Raw genomic sequence first — 22,222 nt, forward strand, 5'->3', positions numbered from 1 at the left:
AAATGATGGAGTCAATTTTCAGGTATAAGCATTATTTATTAGCTTTTTTCACGAGTAAATGTTTTATTGCTACATAACAAACATTCTGTACAATTTCACTTTTACAAATGCCAGGTCAATTAATGTGATAACTGCAAATTTGACCTATTGGACAGAATTAAAACTGACAAAACAGTTATGCAGTTTGTGACTTGTTTTTACAACAGCTACTATCAAACAAGGTACTTACAAAATGGAAAAACACAAACTTGGTTTCCTAACAACTGAATAACCGTAATACTGTATAATGTATCAGTGTATTCACACAATCTTACAGACCTCTTCCATTCCTCTTCATGGAAATACTTCACTTTCACGTTTTCTTTTGTCCATTTTAAGAATGACAATATTACAGTGATAACATTGCCCTTTTATACACAGACCATAGCGTCATATCACCTTCATTTCATGGAGGGGTCAGATCAGATGCGTCCTAGATGGATTGTGCATATGTCTTGTAGCATTTTTGGGGCGTTTCCTCTCCCAAACTTTTATTTGAAAGCTCAGTATGAGCTCAGGTGGGAGCTTTTATTTTGAAAGCTCAGTAATATGAGGTCAGGTGGGACCTTTTATTTGAAAGCTCAGTAATATGAGCTCACGTGGGAGATTTTATTTTGAAAGCTCAGTAATATGAGCTCAGGTGGGAGCTTTTATTTTGAAATCTCAGTAATATGAGCTCAGGTGGGGGCTTTTATTTTGAAAGCTCAGTAATATGAGCTCAGTTGGGGGCTTTTATTTGAAAGCTCAGTAATATGAGGTCAGGTGGGGGCTTTTATTTGAAAGCTCAGTAATATGAGCTCAGTTGGGGGCCTTTTATTTGAAAGCTCAGTAATATGAGCTCAGGTGGGACCTTTTATTTTGAAAGCTCAGCAATATGAGCTCAGGTGGGACCTTTTATTTTGAAAGCTCAGTAATATGAGCTCAGGTGGGGGCTTTTATTTGAAAGCTCAGTAATATGAGCTCAGGTGGGACCTTTTATTTTGAAAGCTCAGTAATATGAGCTCAGGTGGGACCTTTTATTTTGAAAGCTCAGTAATATGAGCTCAGGTGGGGGCTTTTATTTGAAAGCTCAGTAATATGAGCTCAGGTGGGAGCATTTATTTTGAAAGCTCGGTAATATGAGCTCAGGTGGGAGCTTTTATTTTGAAAGCTCAGTAATATGAGCTCAGGTGGGGGCTTTTATTTGAAAGCTCAGTAATATGAGCTAAGGTGGGAGTGAGTGGCAGGATGTCTGGGCATGGCTGAGCCGGGATAGATGGGGCTGTTGGCTGAGTTCCAGTATGGTGAGGGAGGGCCGAAAAAGTTGCCAGGGGACACGGGCATGGGAGCGGGATGGCCACCCATGAAGTTCATTTTGGGCTGGTGGCTGTGGTAGGGCTGGACGTAAGGCATCTCAGTCTGGTACTTAACGATCCCCCCCTCTGCTGTGTGGTTCTGGTGTGCCTGTGAGATTCCTTGGAAGTCAAATTTGTAGGCGTATCGCTTGCCATGCACTTTAGTCATGATGTTCTTGTCGTAGTAGTAGCGGAGGGCACGGCTCAGCTTGTCATAGTTCATGTTGGGTTTGCTCTTGCGCTCGCCCCAGCGCTTGGCCACCTCGTCGGGGTCGGTCATCTTGAACTCGCCGTTGGTGCCCTCCCAGGTGATGATGCTCGCATTGTTGCTGTCAGACAGCAGCTCCAGCAGGAACTGCCACAGCTGGATCTGCCCTGAGCCTTTGAGGGAAAATGGGCGGGGGACAGTTAGAGGTTTGGTTTTGACACAAAGCAAGGCTGAAGATATATATTGATCTACCAGGAGAAGCCGTGGGGAATGTTTGTGTCTAAATGCCCAACAAAGTGATTGCTGCTGACATGAAATTTAAACTCACTAATAAATACAATTCATTCAAGAACACTCTCGTCATAGATTTAACCATTTATTGCATAAATGAGAATACAGTTATGTTTGGCGTTGAAGGCTCCGCTCTTTACAGAAGATGCTCCTCCCTAAACCGGCCAGCAGCGTGGGAGGGCTGCAAAAATCCCCCATAGGGATACAAGATGCAGATAAATTTAAAAGCCATAATGAGTAACAGAGGGAACCTTAAGCAAGACATGGAAACATGTTCACATTTTGAGCCATGCAGACTCCAGAGCTAGAATACATGATAAGCCTTTGGATATGCAGACTTGAGCTAGAAGGTGGAGGCTGGGGTGGTGGAGGCAAAGCTTTGCCAGCAGCCGCAGTGATAAGTGTCAGCATAGATGAAGCGCAGAACAGAGTGAGAAAGGAGGCCATTTTTAAACGGACCGCCTTGTTGTGAGACTGGCTGTGATTGGCGAATAGTTAAACGATGATCCAATTGGCGGCTGTCAGCTGGTTACAGCTGGGGCGTAGCCTATGACTTCCATGTCTTGAATGAACTAACGCAGGCTTCATTTGATGATTCTCTCTAGGCTATCTTAAGCCCTTTATTTGTAAATGTACCTTTTTTTTAGAGAAGATTATATTTGAGAGGATATAATCATTTGAGAATCAAGTAACCTTGTAGAAAAATATATTTTCTTTTAATAAGACAAATCGACTTAACACAGCACCATGGACAGCTCATTGTTTTTGTTTTACAAAGCTATCTCAGGAGGTAACTGAAGTGGCTGGAAGTCTTTGCCAGCAGTAAGAGTTAAGACCTCAGAGCCTATTTTTTCACCAAATGTGACCTTTTCACTGTGCAGCTTGGAAGAAGTGACAGACAGCGGGCAGAAACCTACCCACAGGCCTGTGAGCGCTGGGGTCAGGGAGCCTGTACGGACTTTGTTTGCCTGTTCGGTTCTTGGATGAGCTGAGGGCTTGGCCTTCTGTGAGGAAACAGCAGGGCAGACAGTCATTTTGGTGAGAGGGAAGCCAGATTTTGTCTCTAGGTAAGTGTGATGCAATTATCTGGCTACTTTGCATGTGTTTTAAGGAGTGCCAGCCCTTGCTTGCTCTCTCAAGTGTTTTAAGGAGTGCCAGCCCTTGCTTGCTCTCTCATGTGTTTGAAGGAGTGCCAGCCCTTGCTTGCTCTCATGTGTTTGAAGGAGTGCCAGCCCTTGCTTGCTCTCATGTGTTTGAAGGAGTGCCAGCCCTTGCTTGCTCTCATGTGTTTTAAGGAGTGCCAGCCCTTGCTTGCTCTCTCATGTGTTTTAAGGAGTGCCAGCTCTTGCTTGCTCTCATGTGTTTGAAGGATAGCCAACCCTTGCTTGCTCTCTCATGTGTTTGAAGGAGTGCCAGCCCTTGCTTTCTCTCTCATGCTACCAAAGCAGACAGTGTAAAGGCCTCATTTGCTTGAGCTTCATTTCTTGTTCTTATGGTGCATTACATTCTTACCTGGGTTGGCTAGTCGACTGCTAAGGGGCCCTAACGTCTGGTACGGGTCTGTGAGGAAGAAACATCACATAATTATGGTTTGACTTCTTCTCTCTTATTAACAGATGTTGATTAGGGATGCACAGATATGAATATGAACAACCGATAACTGATATTAACATTGCTCTTATGGCCGATAACCAATATTTACTGATGTAGATATGATCTGTATAAAAACAAGTTTGTTTAATCATACATCCTGAAAAACACTTGTAAACATTGTGAATTAGAAAAAGTCATGCATTTCCAAAACATTTGAAAAAGTCATGTATTTCCAAAACAATTGAAAGTCATGTATTTCCAAAACATTTGGAAAAGTCATGTATTTCCAAAACATTTGAAAAAGTCATGTATTTCCAAAACATTTGAAAAAGTCGTGTATTTCCAAAACATTTGAAAAAGTCATGTATTTCCAAAACATTTGAAAAAGTCATGTGTTCCAAAACATTTGAAAAAGTCATGTATTTCCAAAACATTTGGAAAAGCCCATAAATCATAGATTTATGGCATTGTTTTCTCTCAATATGAAAATTGAGGTCGATACCGATAACCGATATTAACATTGTTGTTATTTTGCTCATCGGATCGATACCGATATATGCAAAAACGTCTTAACATCAGCAGATACCGATGATTGCTGATATACAAGTGCATCCTTAATCATGATTAATAGCTAGGAGGAGTGGCATCCACACCTTGCACAATCCTGGGAGCCGGCTCTGTAACTCTGCTGTGTTGATGCTCCATGGAAGAAGCTGCAAACCAGGAAAGAAAATCACTTAGGTCAAATTACTTGGTCTTCTGTTGTACCTTTTATAAAGAGCAGTTATATGCAAAACAGCTGTCATTGCTGCATGAAGAACAAATTCATCATGACACTTGTTTCATATCTCCTTTGGTTTTTGTTATTGTACCTTTTGGCACTGCAGTCATGGTGTTTGCTGGCCAGCTGTTCCGACGGCTGATCTCATCATAGTTGCTCTCTGCACAAAAAAAGAGCCAAATATGAGACTAGACACTGACAGGCACGCGGTTAGACAAAGGCTTTGAAGTGGACAGTTAAGCTTAAGTTGGGAGGAAGTCCTTAAATGGAGACCAAGAAGGAGTGATAAGAGTGGGAGGGCAGACATGGGATAGCTGAAGATGACCCACGGTTTCTTGGGGCGAGTGTTCTTTTGTTCGGGCCCCTGTCGCCACAAGATTGTGAATTGTGTCCCAAAGCGGGACCCATACCCCCCATTTCCTGCGCCGGTGCAGCTGTTTCCTGTCTGAAACTGGCTGTTGAGTTGTGGACTCATCAAAGAGTCGTCGACTGAGGCCAGCGCTGTGCCAAGAACCCTTTAGACTCTTGAAACTATGTAACATGGTGCTGAAACTCAACACATTATTTTTAAATCGCTAAATCATTCAAGTCGTTTTCCTTACTGCTCCTTTGTGATGGGTTTGAGATTGTGACCCTGAAGTCTATGCATTGACCCACACCCAAAAACACAGACCATAACATTATATGATGGCTGGCTCATGGCAGCCACTAGACTTAAAATACATTTAAAAGAGGCATTACTTTGAGAAATACATCTGTTTTCATATATTGAGTGCTAATGAAAGTGTTTAAAGTCACAATGAAATAAAGAAAAATGACTTTTCCACCTTGTTAGCTAATTTTCCATATATATATATATCATCATGTATACCTTTTTAACAACTGCCTCAAGAACAAAAGATTATTTTCTCACATTTCCCATTAGTCCCATTACTTTTGGTTCTTGGAACACAGCATATTTTTGTGGTTATGTCCAAATTCCAACCAATAATACCATCACAGATGTTTGAATAACAATCTCATTATATAAAACCTGCAACTCCCCCCCCCAATCCGCCCCCCCGCCCCGTGTATTTTTGGATGTTCACCCCTAAACACCTTCTTTCCATTTCCATGGTTGCATCCCATTGGCTGGGATTTATTCTTTGTAAAGAATGCGAGGTGTGAGACACTTCAAGATTATGTTGCACTGCAAAGCATTTTGAACTTTGGAAAACTTTTGAGCAGTCCCTTTGCACAATATGTCCCGCCCCAAACATCCTGTTTAACACAGAGATGCATTGAATTACAGAAGCAAGATACCATCTTAAAGCTGTTTCCCTGTGACTTTAATGCAAAGCGAATGAGGTTGGTTCTTACCTGATTTCACCTGTAGTCTGGGTTGTTGTGGTGTATTGTTGGTGGGAGTTGTGGGGTAAGAGAATGTAGGGCTACCTGGAGGAAAGACCAGCAAAAAAGTCAATGGGTAGAATTTGGGGTGTCATTAAATATAGCATTATTATATATAGCAATATAGCATAACATTAAAAGACCAGTTAAAAATGTAATACAATAAAATACATTACAAAATAAAGTAAGACAAATATTGAACTGTAAATTCAACTAATTCACTTACTGACATATTTCACTGTGACATTTACTGAAAATATTCTCTTATGTCTATTTCTGTGTAGTGAAATGTGAGTGAAATGGCTGGGCCACAGAACAATGAAAAACGTTTTGCCTGGTCGAAATGTGACAGGCGGGGAATGCTGAACAATGTTATCAGCTGGGGTTACGTGTTGGCCGTGAGGCGGGTTACGTGTTGGCCGTGAGGGGGGTTACGTGTTGGCTGTGAGGGGGGTTACGTGTTGGCTGTGAGGCAGGTCTTACTCTGCCGGAGGTAATTGAGGTGTGAGAGCAGGATATCTGCATTGTAGGCCGACGTGAGACGCATCATGTCCTCCTTGACCATCTTGCAGAGCGCCTTGCCGTCCAGAGCCTGGAACAGCATCACGTCTACCTCCTCCAGGACGTACTCCTTGATGGCCCAGTCCAGCCACTGCCTCACATGGTCCTGTGTCCAAACCTCTGGGTCTGGGCCCAGAGAGAGGACGGAGGGGAGACATGCAGAGAACATCATAAGTGGCTGTGGTCAAATTGATTTAGGAGACGGTAGGGCTTGATATGGAAATAGATACCAGCACTGGTTCTGATACCTGTTGTTTTGATAGCAGTTGTAAAATGTTTCAATACCTCTTTGTTGAATGAAAACACATTTGATTAAAGATTGAAGAATGAATTCTGTTTCTAGTTGTTTAACATTTTGTACTATCTGCCCTAAGTGATTGTGGTCAAACTGATTTGTTTATAGGAGATGGTATGGCTTCTTATGGAAATAGTTAGATACCAGCAGTGGTTCTGGTACCTGTTTTGATACCAGTTGTAAAATGTTTCAATACCTCTTTGTTGAATGAAAACACATTTGAATATAGGAAACAGAATGACTTATATTTCTAGATGTTTAAGATTTGCACATGAAGTAGAAATGGACCCTGCTCTGTTGATTTAATAAAAATCCCCATAAAGAAGACGGTGAAGGAGACTGGAGGGAGTAGAGTCAGAGAGAAATAAGTTACTGTGGTCAAACTGATTTGTTTATGACATGGCAAGGTTGGATAGCCCTGGAAATACTTAGAAAGCTGTACCAGTTCTGAGAGTTGTGGTTTTGGGAAGCACCAGATATAAAATAGTACTTGTTTCACTATCTCTGTTGATTAAAAACATGTTTGAATAACGTAAAGGTAAAGGTAAAGTCCCAACGATTGTCACACACCTGAGTGTGCGAAATTTGTTCTCCGCATTTGACCCATCCCCTGGGGGAGCGGTGAGCAGCAGCAGTGCTGTGCTCGGGAATCATTTGGTGATCTAACCCCCCAATTCCAACCCTTTTGATGCTGAGTGCCAAGCAGGGAGGCAATGGGTCCCATTTTTATAGTCTTTGGTATGACTCGGCCGGGGATCGAACTCACAACCCCCCAGTCTCAGGGCAGACACTCAGACCACAAGGTCACTGAGCTGGTCTGAGTGTGCAAACAATTTAAATATTTGTGTAGTTGTTGACCATTTGTACAAGCTCTCTGCTGATTGAAGCAGAAATAGACCCTGCTGTGTTGGTTTCATGAATCAAAATGCTCATAAAGAGGAAGAGGGTGCAGAGGGTGGAGGGAGGAGAGTCATACAGAAATAATCATAAGCGACTGTGGACAAACAGCATGGTAAGGCTGGATATTACTAGGAATACTCGTACCATACTGGCAGTATTTGTGTTGATATATCAGTTTAAAATAGTACATGTTTCAATGATTCAGTTCTTGAATGAAAACACATCGGATTAGGCAAGAGTGAATTATTTTTGTAGTTATTTAACATTTGTCCATGCTATATCTGTTCTTTAAAATAGAAATACACTTTGCTGTGTTGATTTCCTTGATATAAATGCCCATAAAGATTTGAGTTCTCATTGTAGGAATCGGCCATTCCTAAAGAAAAGTTTGATACCTCTTGGCACTTTTAGATGTGTTAAAATTGGTATTCATAGCAAAGATTTGGCATGATACCAATACAGTACAGGTTTACCATCAGTGTTACTCAGGTAGCTCATTTCCAGTAGCAAACAATAACTTCGCATAGTGAATAATAATAGACAGTAGTCTGACATGTGTACAGAAGCCACCACACCCTTGGGTCTTGATTGTCCTTGTTTAACACATGCAGCTGTGATGTAACATCCGTGTATTATACAGTCTAGTGACTCATTGGCAAATCATGTCGGATTCCACGGCGCTGAATTGAAAAGATCCACTGGAGCTCCCAGGAGCATCAAAGTGGGAGCCCTCCAGAGACTGAATCATGCATGCTTTACACATGCTCTGCTCATAGCTGCTAATGACTCACATAGAAGTACAGTATGTCTTTGTTTATATCAAGTTGAATGACTAGAACCTACTCAAAGATTTATGACTTAACACTGCTGTCATCTAATAATTCCAATTCTGGTGATTTTTATGTTTAAAATTCAAAAGCAGCTTTTAGTTTTATGGATTGAGAAAATTATTCAGGCTTCAAAAGGTCTTGTGGGGAAAAAAGGTGGTCAAACTGAAAACAAAGCTGTCAACTAAAAAGTTGACATTTGGGAGATACAAGGTTTTTACCCCATCATCGCAGGTGTGATTTTGAATGTGAAAGTCTTTTTGACTCACTCATTACTGTTAAAGCTGAAAAGGCTGTTTGTCTGATAAGAAGAGGCTGCGACATGAGGTTCTGTGTAAAGTAAACAGGAAAGAGATCAGATCAGCTCATGACACATCTAGCCTACTCCTGCTGCATGTTCTCTCTGCAGTCAACATGGACGACAGATTTTGTTGATACATGCAGCCTACGGTGGTATTAAAATGCCTGGGTGCTACTACCACACTTCAGACATATGAGTTATTTTATTTATCTTTTTCATTATCTCTGCTTTCCACTATGTATGTTACATGATCTATGCTTGTCATTTTCTGTATGTACGTCGCTTTGGAGAAAGGCGTCTGCCAAATGAAATAAAGTAAAGTAAAGTTATACGAGTGTTTCTCTATGTGGGGTCCGGGGTAAAAGGTATTATTATTTTGCAATGGCACAGGAGAGTAGCAACAGGAGGAAGAAGGCTTGGAATGGATACACAAACACACTCTAGTCTATGCCCACCTCTGATTTAAACACACTCTATGCCAACCTCTGATTTAAACACACACTATGCCAACCTCTGATTTAAACACACTCTATGTCCACCTCTGATTTAAACACACTCTATGCCCACTTCTGATTTAAACACACACTATGCCAACCTCTGATTTAAACACACACTATGCCAACCTCTGATTTAAACACACACTATGCCAACCTCTGATTTAAACACACACTATGTCCACCTCTGATTTAAACACCCTCTATCCCCACCTCTGATTTAAACACACACTATGCCAACCTCTGATTTAAACACACTCTATGCCCACATCTGACTTAAACACACAGTATGCCAACCTCTGATTTAAACACACCCTATGCCAACTTCTGATTTAAACACACTCTATGCCAACCTCTGATTTAAACACACTCTATGCCCACCTCTGATTTAAACACACACTATGCCAACCTCTGATTTAAACACACTCTATGCCCACATCTGACTTAAACACACAGTATGCCAACCTCTGATTTAAACACACCCTATGCCAACTTCTGATTTAAACACACACTATGCCAACCTCTGATTTAAACACACACTATGCCAACCTCTGATTTAAACACACTCTATGTTCACCTCTGATTTAAACACACACTATGCCAACCTCTGATTTAAACGCACTCTATGCCCACCACTGATTTAAACACACTCTATGCCCCCCTCCGATTTAAACACACTCTATGCCCCCCTCCGATTTAAGCACACTCTATGCCCACCTCTGATTTAATTAGATACACAAACACACTCTATGCCCACTTCTGATTTAATTACTGATATTGCACTAGCCAAATGTGTGCCCGCTCTTGTGACATCGCCTCATGTGAGAGTGGAGGGTGATTGAGGGCGATTTCCAGCTACTGTGTGGTCGTAAACAGAAGTGAGTCATCTCACCTGCTGGCACGATGACCCTCTTCTCCTCTGTGGCATTGCTGGGAGGGGTGGTGTTGTGGGGGCTGGCCCGTGGCTCGGGGTACGACGCCTGGTACCCCATCTGGGCCCCGTCATTGCTGCTCATATGTCTGGAGCGCTTGGTCACACTGCAGTCCACGGGGGATTCACGACTAGACCGGACAAAGGGGACAGGATTTAGATTGCTATGTTCCATATGAAGCTGGAAAATGTGAAAAAGTGTGGAAGAAGAATGAGATCATTTCCAGGTCTTGAAAAGTGTGGAAGCCGCATAAAAAGTTTGGAAATATTGATAATCAGGCTCAGTACGCCCTGTCATTTCAAACATTGTGATATCTGTTATTGTGGAGAATAACCCTCAGAGTCTAGTGGCCCAATTCAAGCATATTGCCCAGCTACTATCAGCAGACATAGAATACCAGCCTAAATGTTCATATCATGGTAAAAATAAGATAGGTAGTAGTGTATATTTAAATAAGATGTCGCCTACTGTATATTTAGGAAGAATTTTTATTTTGATGACAAAAACATTATTACATTCTCCGGGCTAGAGTTTTGCAGCAGCCCAACCATATGAGAGCATAACAGCATGACCAAGAAACATATTTATATAAAATGATCCCAATTACACCTTCCAAGCATCCATATATAGATTTTTTTAAACTCTTCTGTCCTTATCAAGAATAGGGTCATGAGGAGTGAAGCTATGGGCATAGTGGGGCAGGAAGAGGATGAAGAATGGAAAAGAGAAGCTGTTGGGTCCTGTAACTTTTTTTGGGTGAAAACCTTAATGTCACCCCCAGGTTTTAAACATGTTTATAAGCCCTGGACTGCAGGTTGTAGAACCTGACAATGTAGGCCTATAATCCTGCAATTGAAGTTAAAACTTTGGACAAATTGGAGTTACAAGGTTATTAACGATCTGTAGCATAGACTAACAAGAGACACGTGCTTACATCTGTTCAAAGAAAATCAAAAAGAATGAATCAGGCTGTGGAAAAACACAGAATTTAGAAATGGAGAGATAACGAGGGGACAGTCAGATGTTACGGGAACGTGTGGTCCCCTCTGACCTCGGCCGGTCCTGACTCACCTGGTTCCGTTGACGTGCTCGCCTCTCTTCCCGGGGTTCTGCCCCGCCCACTCGGGCTCCGGGGGCTCCGGGCTCAGCTTGGAGGCCTGGCTGTAGCTGCCGTCAGCCTTCATGTGCATGGCAGGGGCCGCACTGCTGTAGGGCGGCTCGAACATGGACTGGTCCTCGCTCACCACGGACAACGCTTCCTGTCCACAACATCACAGACAGACAGTTTACTGTGAGGGTCACAACGTGTGGAAAGTGACCACTCAGCTGCTACATGTTTTCCACACCGCAGCTTAACTGGGACCAGGGCTGGTCTGAGGGAGGTACCTGCCTTAGGCCCCTGCAGCAAAAGGACCCCACAAAAGACGAGAGTAGAACTAATGTAAACTTATTTGTAAATTTAGTTTTGAAGAACTATTTTTGTTACAATAAATTATTCCAATCTTGAGTCGTGACCACCATGACTAGTCTGTCAGGCAACTTCTCGTGAGATTTTACTATACTAACTTTAAGCTCATTCTCAGACCTTGCCAGTGGATTCATTTCTGAAAAAGAAGTTAAAAAAGCAAAGCTACCCACATTTATATATACAGTAGATAGAAAGGATCGATTAAAAAGCGGGAGAAGGGGAGAGTTGGGATTTTGGGACCCCCCATGCTTGCCTTTGCCTATAGGGCCCCCATACTGTATGTCCACCCCTGACTTGGACATGTAAGGATGGGACAATAGATCCAAATTCAATATATTTCAATATAAAAATGTAACTAGGGATGGGACAATATATCGAAATTCAACAAAAATGATATGTTTTTTTTATTCTGCTGTACTAATAACAAATTATATCTTGTCCATCACAAGCTCTCCATCCAAATTATATTATTTTTTCCCTTTGTAATGACATTTTTAAATTGTTTACATTCGCTTATCGAATCGTATCGTGAGATAAATATATTGCCCCACCACTAGTGTTAACTATGAACCTTCTCTAGATCTGATATCGCAACCTGCAATTATTGTATTTTGTATTTTAGTTAGAAACCCTCAAGCAATGCATGTGTGTTACATGTTTTTAACCTGCAACAATGTCTATTATGCATTGTCCCTGACATATGAACAAATATGTAAATAAATAAATATATACATGCATACAGTACGTACATACATACATACATACATACACACACACACACACACACACACACACACACACACACGCACACACACACACGCACACACACACACACACACATGCACACGCACACACGCATGCATGCATGCATGCATGCGTATATACATACCGGTACATACATACATACATACATACATACATACATACATACATACATAAATTAAAACACTTGAATCAAAGTACAACATTCTATCTGACTATTTTAGCAAAAGCAGTCAGAATGTGTTACATATTCATTGATCTTTAGGCTAAATGGTATTTTATGTCTGTATGAGGTTAGTTTATGGGGTTAAATATTTAAAAAGATTAAAAGTAGGCTACACAACCTTTTACTAGGTGGTTCATCAAATCTTTGGTGTAAGAATATTATTACGGCACAACCTTACTTCCAAGCTCACAACAATTTGGACTTGTCATATTAAAGAGGCGTTTCGTTTAAGTCTTTAGAAATGTATTTATTTATCCCTGTAAGGCCCAGATGCATTAGTGAACTACCAAGCCAACACATTCTGAACCATAATCTGTCTGTTAATAAATAAATAAATAAATAAATTGTGTTTTGTGTTGAATCTTGACAGCAGAGTGAAAAGCCTCCAACCATAAACAATAAACAAACACTCAGAAGTGGAATGCAAAGTAAAACATTAAGTATGTCTGAAAGAAGCCATGAGAGAGACGTTGCTGTATTGTCTCTAATCTTAAAGAAGCTCAATAATCTTCACCACAGTTTTATTTCGTTAGGATTGAGGTCAGGGAGGTGGTGGTGGTGGGGGGTGGAGTTGTCTTAAGGTGGAGTCTGATCAAGATTTGAGTCCGTTTTTGCGCTGCTTCCTGTGTTTCATGCTGACAAAGGCTTAACAAATTATATACATATATAATTATAAATTCTATATTATATATAATATATTATATATAATTATATATATATACAGTATATATATAAAACACCACACTACCTTAAGATGGCACTTGCCTGAGTGTGTGGGTGTGCGTGTGTGTGCATGTGTGTTGTGTCTGTGAGGTGGGCAGGGGGTGAGGACAGGACCTGTTGTCCTGTGCACTGTTCAAGTAGCCAAAGTGGGTGCATGTGTTAGTGTGTGCATGTGTTAGTGTGTTAGTGTGTGCGTGTGTGTGTGTGTGTGTGTGTGTGTGTGTGTGTGTGTGTGTGTGTGTGTGTGTGTGTGCGTGCGTACGTGCGTGCGCGTGCGTGCGTGCGTGTGTGTGTGTGTGTGTTTGTGTGTGTGTGTGCATGTATAGTGTATGCATGCGTGTGTGTGTGTGCGTGTGCGTGTGTGTGTGTGTGTGTGTGTGTGTGTGTGTACACATGTGTAGTGTGTGCATGTGTGATGCGAGGGAGTCTAAGTGGGTGTAAGTGCATGTTTGTTTAGAGGAGTTGAGCATTGTCTTCGGGCCTTGGACGTCAATGCGGTGCTTTTTCAGTGGCCTACAGGAAACCTGGCCCCCATGTGCAGAGGAACCTTTTGGCACAGGCCAAGGGAGAGGAAATGGGGAGGGGGGCGGGCACCATGTAAAAATGTGTGTCATTTTAAAGCTGGAAAACAACCCTATAAGACCCATGGTCTGAAGAGAAGGGGTTGGGTGCATTGGACTGCAAGAAGAGTATAGCTTGATTGAAGTTCTAAGTGCCGCCGTTCCATTGTGTGTGTGTGTGTGTGTGTGTGTGTGTGTGTGTGTGTGTGTGTGTGTGTGTAGTTTTTTTTAGCTCAATTGTTGTTGCGGCAGCATTGTAAAGCAGATCTTAATGCATGGCACACAGTTTGGCATTTCCTCCAGGTTGCAGACAAACTGATACAGGAGTCAGCACTCAGCAGTGTGGGATCCTTTGCTGAAGGCATAGCCGTAGTAGGGTAATGGGTGCAGCCTTTTTAAAGCAAGCACATGCAACAGGTTTCATTCCCAGGCCACATTATAATATATTTTGTCAGCAAAACAATTGCACTTGATATTAATGCTCAACATTTAAAACCAGAGCTCAAATAGAGTAGTCAAGTTTATTTGTATAGCCCTAATTCACAAGCATGTCTCAGAGGACATTACAGAGAATGTGTCTTGCTAGGTCTAACTATAATACTGTTTTATTGTGCTTACTATAAGCACAATCAACAAATGGAATTGAACAACTTATATAAAGCTTATAAAAAAGCAAGCATAGCAAGAGAATAGAGAAGATAGAGTAGAAGAAGAAGAAGAAGAAGAAGAAGAGCCATAGGGTAGAGAGAGCAGAGGAGAGAGGAGAGAGAGAGAAGGGAAGGGAAGAGAGAGAGATATATGTCAGAGTTTTCCAGCTAATTTTGCACCTAAACTACTCTTATCAGTGTGGGCTACTAAAAACACAACTTCAAATGTGTGCACTCAGTTTACACGTGACACGGGAGTTAGATAGGTCAGCCTCCATATCGTTCTTCTGCTCAGCTTTATTTTCACCACAGTCCCTTTTTCTACCTCTAGCACTCACTTTTTTGTGTGTTCAGCTACTTCTGTTGCACTATCCTCTTTCCCCCTGTCTCCATCTTTCTCCCTCTTCTTTCTATCTCTATCTCTGTCTGTCTGTCTGTCTGTCTTTCTGCCTGTCTGTCTTTCTGCCTGTCTGTCTGCATGTCTGCATGCCTGTCTGTCTGTCTGTCTGTCTGTCTGTCTGTATGTCTGTCTGTCTGTCTGTCTGTCTGTCTGTCTGTCTATCTGCATGTCTGTCTGTCTGTCTGTCTGTCTGCATGTCTGCATGCCTGCATGCCTGTCTGTCTGCATGCCTGTCTGTCTGTCTGCATGCCTGTCTGTCTGCATGCCTGTCTGTCTGTCTGCATGTCTGCATGCCTGTCTGTCTGCATGCCTGTCTGTCTGTCTGTCTGTCTGCATGTCTGTCTGTCTGCCTGCATGTCTGTCTGTCTGTCTTTCTGCCTGCATGTCTGTCTTTCTGCCTGCATGTCTGTCTGTCTGTCTGTCTGTCTGTCTGCATGCATGCCTGTCTGTCTCTCTGTCTGTCTGCATGTATGCCTGTCTGTCTGTCTGTCTGTCTGCATGCATGCCTGTCTGTCTGTCTTTCTGCCTGCATGTCTGTCTGTCTGTCTGTCTGCATGCCTGTCTGTCTGTCTGTCTGTCTGTCTGTCTGTCTGTCTGTCTGCATGTATGTCTGTCTGTCTGTCTGTCTGCATGTCTGTCTGTCTGCATGTCTGTCTGTCTGCATGTCTGTCTGCATGTCTGTCTGTCTGTCTGTCTTTCTGCCTGCCTGCTTGTCTGTCTGAATGTCTGTCTGTCTGCATGTCTGTCTGTCTGTCTGTCTGTCTGTCTGTCTGTCTGTCTGTCTGTCTGCATGCATGTCTGTCTGAATGTCTGCCTGCCTGCCTGCCTGCCTGTGTGTCTGTCTGTCTGTCTGTCTGTCTGTCTGTCTGTCTGCATTTCTGTCTGTCTGTCTGTCTGCATGTCTGTCTGTCTGTCTGTCTTTCTGCCTGCCTGTCTGTCTGTCTGTATGTCTGTCTGCATGTCTGTCTGTCTGTCTGTCTGTCTGTCTGTCTTTCTGCCTGCCTGTCTGTCTGCCTGCCTGCCTGCCTGCCTGCCTGCCTGTCTGTCTGTCTGTCTGTCTGTCTGTCTTTCTGCCTGCCTGTCTGCCTGCCTGTCTGTCTGTCTGTCTGTCTGTCTGTGTCCCTGCTCTGGCCTTCGGAGGCCTTTACTCAGTGCAGAAGTGAAACAGTTGGCTGAGAGCAGGGTAAAACAGGCTGTGGACAGCAAATTCTCATGAGAATCAACAGCAGTATTACACAGAGGAAAAAAGGCTAGGCACATTCACACTTAGAATGATATAACTATAAAAAGTTGCTCTCAGATGGAACCAAGAATATCATTATAGTTGTCGGGATGTTGTTGTTTGGCTGTTTCATAGTTATAGTTGTAGTGTGAGAGCCATTCTATCTACTTATTGTTTATAGTTATAGTTATCATTCTAAGTGTGAACCGAGCCTTATTAAAAAAGATTTGCTTAAAAGGCTGAAACTCTTGACGTTATCCTGATGAGCAGCTACTCAGCTTCAGCATTAGTTTCGATGACAAACTCAAGCGTTCACAGCCACAGACACACACTCCCTCCCTCCCGCTCTTTGGTTATCTCCCCTGCGTGCTCTCTCTCCTCTGCACACTGATACAAATATACCAGAATGTGGCCTGACCGCCAATGCCACAAGTGACTTCCTGTTCAATGTGTTTCATAGCACGACCTGTTGCTCAGTGACACAAAACAACTTTTAAAAACATGACCTTCCAGATGCAGATGGGCCTAAAAAATTATGTTCAAATTCATTTTTTATAGTATTATATAGTATTATAGTATAATAGTATAGTATTTTTTTTTCTTTAGCTATGACAATGCAAAGTTGTTGAATGGGAATTTGATAAGAGGCAGGGAGTCAGCAGTTTACAGGTTGCATCATGCAGTCTCCCCCCTAGAACGATTCTCAAAGTGGGGGCTGGGGACCCCTAGGGGGCCCTTCAGGGGGTTCCAGCGGCCCTTCAGGGGGTTCCAGCGGGTCTCCAGCAAAAAGGGGGATCATTTATTTTCACTATACCACCATCATATGTACAATGACAGAATGTATGATTGTTTTGGTCTTGGCTTTCATACACTTTCTGTAATAAAACATAAAAGCAAAAATCATATCAGATGGGGGACCCTTTTACAAAATTGTATCAAATGGGGGTCCGTCTAATCTGTGTCAGTTTAGGGGTCCTTGACATGAAAGAGTTTGAGGACCACTGCCTTAGAGCAGGGTGTTTGCCCCAAAGACCGTATTACTTCTTGCTATCTTGATAAAGATAGATGATTAATTTTAATTAAGCAATTTAACTGCTAAATTTTAATCAAGTAAGTGTCCCTGCTGTAGCCTGAACATACAGCATACAGGTGGAGTCTTCGTGCTATTTGGGATGGATTTTCAGCCTTTTTGATCTCAGCAGATTACAATTTCAGTGTAATTTAAAGTACAATAGCACCATTTTTGACAAGGATTCTTAGTCACTCTGAAATATCTCCAGTTCCACTTTGGTATACTCATATGTTTCTGCCTTATGAGATATTGGAAAGTGCTTTTTGGTAGAATATCCAAAGATACAGTAGATACAGTATATTCCATAGCATGAATGAGATGATTGTCTTACAAATCAACCTCAGACAGCAGTGCCCCCCCCCCCCCCAGCGATGCAAATGTCACAGTATAGTGACACAAGATGCTGGTTCCATCTTCTAGCCTACAAGAAACCGCAACTGCAACCAAGTATGTATTACTACAAAATACCAGTCATCTCATGGAGGATCCTTGGATGTGGCTCTTTGGATTGTGTTCTATCCAAGCTGATCCATGCTGGCATCAAAGGTACCTTAATTTGTGTACAATGATATTATTCCTATCTTAATTTAACCAGATTTTTACACAAAATAATGTAAGAACATTTCTATCAGTTAGGCCTATTTATTGACACTAGCGGACTACCCATCCCTGTGCGACTGGCCATTTAGTCAGGGCTCGCTCAAAGAGTTGGCATGCAGACTCTCCTCTCTCTCCCCACAGGGGTTTCATAGTCGACTTATAGCTGATTACAACTCAGCTAACCTGTGTGCTGTTCCAGAATTCACTGGCTGGTTCAAACTGCTCACCTGTGTGTGTTGCTCTACTCTGGAGCTCTCCATTGTGCTGAACCTGTTTTGCAGCATTTTGGCCACTAATTGGACATTTTTGCCCATTTATTCGGCCCTAATTACAGAATTAAAAAAAATCTGGCTCCATTCGGTCAGCTCGGGGTGCTCTTTACACTTCACACACACACACACACACACACACACACACACACACACACACACACACACACACACACACACTTACACTTACACTTACACTTCACATTCTAGAAGGCACTAGATAATGACTAGGCATAATCATTAGAAACTGTCTTGTGTTCATAATGTAATTTTGTATCAAAATACTACAAATAGAATCATTAGAAACTGTATTGTGTTCATAACGTCATTTTGTATCAAAATACTACAAAAATAGAATCTAAATGTTCTATACATTTTAGCATTTTAATGAAACATCCACTGGTTTTATGCACTAGTTAATCATGTTGAGAATCAGCCACAGAGGATGATGTTTTTCCATCAAGCAGAACACCACATTAGTGGTGACACATTGTGGTGCCGTCATCCAAACTACAGTAATCTCACAGTAGTAAATAATCCTCATGTCATTCTGTGTTGGTCAGATCAGGCATAGTCTACTGCCAGATCTCACTTCTTCATCATCATCATCACCACCACCATCATCATCATCATCATCATCATCATCATCATCAGTATTCCTGGACTGATGAAGGACTTCACTTTCCCCACTGAGCTCAACTATCAGATTTTAAACTTTGTGAATGTTTAAGCCATTGTTGTATGAGATTAGAAACCTCCACAGGCCTTATTTCCAAACATCCAGACTGAAACCTGAGGGTTATTATGAATATTATAATCTCATACAGAGTTATATAATATCTCATGCAAATAGGCTATTCATAAAAAGAAGAAGGGGAATAAGTTTTTGAATTAGCCTATTGGATCTTTCTCACCATGGTGATTTTCTCAGATTTTGTGCTGATGTTTATGTGTATATTTTTTTGACAAATTCACTGAGTTCTTGTTCCAGATCAGTCTATAAAAAAAGAGTCTGGGGGTATTAAGGTACAATAACAAGGGGGAAACAGTGTAGACTTGTGATGTAAATACATGGAGGTGCAGCTATAGCAGGTCAAAGATCAAGTCAACAAAGTGTGCAATAGTGAAGCTTCTCTGCTGCCAGTGTGAAAGCAGAAGTAAGAGTTTAGTCAAGCTGATTTTGCAAAGGCCCGAGCAGCTGCGCCTTGAGCTTCACAAACACCATGTGGTTTTCACAACTCTGAAGCTGCCTACATGGCAGCACTCTGCGAGCAGCACAGCCAGCAGCACAGCCAGCCAGCATCAGGCACATTTCACTCCTGACCCTCATAGTAGCCTACTCTGTGTGAGTCGATGTGAACCTGAAACAATGCAATGCCTCAGTTTATCCACTCATTTTGTGTTTGGCAAGGCTTTGTTGCCTTTTTTCTGGTCCAGGGAGCGGAAATGTGTGCGGAAAGTCTGAGGTTTGAGACAGGAAGCCTGCAGGGTTGAGATAACGACACCTGACAAATGCTCCCGTTTGCAGCTATAAATTATACTTAAAATAACCTTACTTAAAAACAGTGTGTACTTTAATACAACTAGGCATACAAGATCATTATTATCTGAATAATAATTTTGTTTGATGACTGAAGACTGCTGTGTGCACAAAACAGTAATATAGCATAACAATAAAGCATCTCTAATCTAAAAAATAGGCTATATATATATTAAAAAAACGGGGGAGTAAAAAACGAAAGATGAACATTTTCTTCTCAAAATGCAACACAAACGGTGCTCATTTTAGTCCTTATTTCCCCTGGACCAGCCATACAATTACGGTAGCTATTAAATCGCAAATGAAAATACAAATTGAATAAAAAGTCATGGTGCTGCCAATGTCCATAATGTAGGCTATACCAGTCTGTTTTTAAAGAAGAACCATGATAGAAAGGGCTATTAGTTCCCTAAAGTATTTCGTAATCTGTTTAGGCCCACGTTTCAAACGCATGCACTCTTTCGTTTTGCAATCGGCTGAATTAGTCATATAGCTAATATAATCATTTGCGTTTTATAAAAGAATGAAGGCCTTTGTTATTATGCGATTGCATCGAAAAATCGAAGGATTTAATGAGTTGCAAATATTTAGGCCTACTGCAGAAAATAATGTTTCGTAAACTTTATGTGAGCCTATATAGCCTTAAGTTGCAGGCTATTGATACCCATGCAGACGCAGAGCCTAGTTTGAAAATAACATAATTTGATAGTTTTATATGTGCCGGTACACCCTATTATATCATAAGAGAAACGCCCCAACATTTTTGCCTTCATCTTATTAAATATTCAGCATTCAGTGTTAAATTTCAAAGTGCCACAATACACGAAGGCCTTTTTGTAGCCTTTTTTCGTGACAATCACGGTATTTATGCATTTATTATGGTGGGAGAATGGTTAGAAGAATAAACAAATGTAATAGTATGAAATGTGAAATACCATGTCATCTGATGGAAATGAGTCCTCCTATAGCCTTTGAAGGGGGATCTCATTGTGTCCAAGTTGATCCATGGCGCCTTCACAGACACCTGCATGCGCACTAGACCGTGCTATTCGTAATTAAACCTTCTTCTTCTTCATCATCATTTAAAATCGTGTTTTTCTCAGCCCACTAAAAGCTCAGTAGGCTATGTCACTCTCCAGTAATTTTTTGTAATGCAGTTGGCCATCAGCTATCAGGATCAGCTTGGTTAAATAAAAAAATAAAATTTCGCTGTTTGGGAAATCTTCTTTTATGCGTAAACCGGTCACCAATTAGAGTTTTATCGGAGTGTAAAGATGTAGTGGTTAGTTGTGTTATTATAGAGCCGACATACAACCACGAACGGGAAGGAAGAGGAAATTTTGTACAAGAAGGAAAGAGTGGGGAGCTCGCATCACCGCCTCGCCTCTCTCACTAGAGACGCTGCTGTGGGTGGCCGCCTGTCATTTTCACCAACATTAAAACCAGATCAAACACCTACCTTTATCGTACAGTCCATTGCAGCAGCCTCTCAGTCTTTGTCATTTAGTCGTTTGGAAATGCTGCCAATTTAGCCTGCTAACCTCACTTCAATTCATGCAGGGGTGCATTGACTCTATGGCGCAAACCATTGCAGTTACAATTTTCGTTCAGAGACCATAACCGGATGGCAACTTTTTTTCTCTCTCTCTCTCTCTCTCTCTCTCTCTCTCTCTCTCTCTCTCTCTCTCTCTCTCTCTCTCTCTCTCTCTCTTGTTCTCTCTAAATTGGGAAGTGAAGTCACTCTTAACAGCGCAAGCTGCGTTCCTTAAGTTCTCATGAAATCAACACATTGTTTCTCAGAGGAAAAAAATAACCATAGCCTACTTTCTGTTTGTGATTAGGCTGTAGGCTAATTAACTATTCCCTAAGTTAGAGGACAGAACAGAGGTGTAAAAAAAACAATTTTGCATTTGAAACAAAATGTTTTGGGGGATTTTAGTATTTTGTATTATTGTTGTTTGTTATTATTGTAGTATTGTTGTTATGTGGGTTGAGGGCCCCTGAAGTGTCAAACGCAAATGGCTACAACTCAAAAGTATGACAGTAAATGTCATCTGAAAGACATGGGACAATCAGGAATCAAACTTGTCCTATTTTCCTGTGCTGACAAAAATAAATTCTGTCCTCCCGATAGACACATTCTGAACAGGAACTGAGTTTGGTTAAGAAAGCTGATTAATGTCATTCATTTCAGTGATGTGAATGACTTTGAACAGATGTTTGTAGGCTAATAGATGAGGATGGGTAGAAAGTATGAGGCCCCAGACTCATGAATATAGTTATTTTAATCCTGCCCAGTAGTTCCCAAAGTGGGCTGCGGGGACCTCCACGGGTCCTTGAAGGGCTTGGGTGTCCCCATGTGAAACAAAAAGAGGAATAGTTCAATTTCACGGCTTGTTATAATGTGAGGATAAGGAGAACTGTTGCAGGTTTAATTCCATATGTTATCACCAGAGACTATTACAAATCAAACGAACAAAAATCACTATTTTACCCTGTTTCATGAGCTCTCTCCTACCCTTATGAAATATTGATCTCCCTATTGGGCAACATCAACAACCAACTTCCTGTGAACTTATTGGATTTCTTATTGGAATTTCTTATTCTTATTCTTATTGGATTAGGCTACCCCCATACCAGAAAGTGCACCAATCATTTGAAGAAGCTGATAAGAAAATGTTCAAATCAGCCCATTCTTTTTGTCTGTAGTAGCTACATAGAGACAATTGTAAATTATGTATTAGACTCCTGACTTCAGAATGAGAAAAAGCTTCCAGACGACTTTATA

At 41.5% G+C, this 22,222-nt stretch overlaps 1 protein-coding gene across 3 annotated transcripts; it reads right to left on the reverse strand.

Annotated features, from left to right (window-relative positions):
* Nucleotides 1-24: 24 nt before the first annotated feature.
* Nucleotides 25-21,032, reverse strand: fli1rs (Fli-1 proto-oncogene, ETS transcription factor-related sequence). 3 transcript variants are annotated; one of them, XM_083643795.1, is made up of 10 exons: nucleotides 20,894-21,032; nucleotides 11,017-11,204; nucleotides 9,906-10,075; nucleotides 6,119-6,322; nucleotides 5,606-5,680; nucleotides 4,338-4,406; nucleotides 4,119-4,178; nucleotides 3,385-3,432; nucleotides 2,790-2,876; nucleotides 25-1,754 (listed from the first exon to the last, which is right to left on the reverse strand). In XM_083643795.1, the coding sequence occupies exons 1-10, from the start codon at nucleotides 20,909-20,911 to the stop codon at nucleotides 1,231-1,233; spliced, it is 1,443 nt and encodes a 480-aa protein (XP_083499921.1). In that variant the 5' UTR covers nucleotides 20,912-21,032; the 3' UTR covers nucleotides 25-1,230. The 3 variants fall into 3 exon arrangements, with proteins under 3 accessions (XP_083499921.1, XP_083499922.1, XP_083499923.1); XM_083643796.1 differs by lacking the exon at nucleotides 20,894-21,032 and adding an exon at nucleotides 20,370-20,465; XM_083643797.1 differs by lacking the exon at nucleotides 2,790-2,876.
* Between the last annotated feature and the right edge of the window lie 1,190 nt (nucleotides 21,033-22,222).

Source organism: Poromitra crassiceps (assembly GCF_964638095.1).
Source record: "Poromitra crassiceps genome assembly, chromosome: 1".
Lineage (NCBI taxonomy): Eukaryota > Metazoa > Chordata > Actinopteri > Beryciformes > Melamphaidae > Poromitra > Poromitra crassiceps.

Excerpts from the sequence above, each read along its gene's own strand:
- fli1rs (XM_083643795.1), bottom strand. Across the intron at positions 10,076-11,016 it reads GAGCACGTCAACGGAACCAG|TCGTGAATCCCCCGTGGACT; the intron begins GTGAGTCAGGAC and ends TGTCCGGTCTAG. Across the intron at positions 2,877-3,384 it reads CAGTCGACTAGCCAACCCAG|AAGGCCAAGCCCTCAGCTCA; the intron begins GTAAGAATGTAA and ends GTTTCCTCACAG.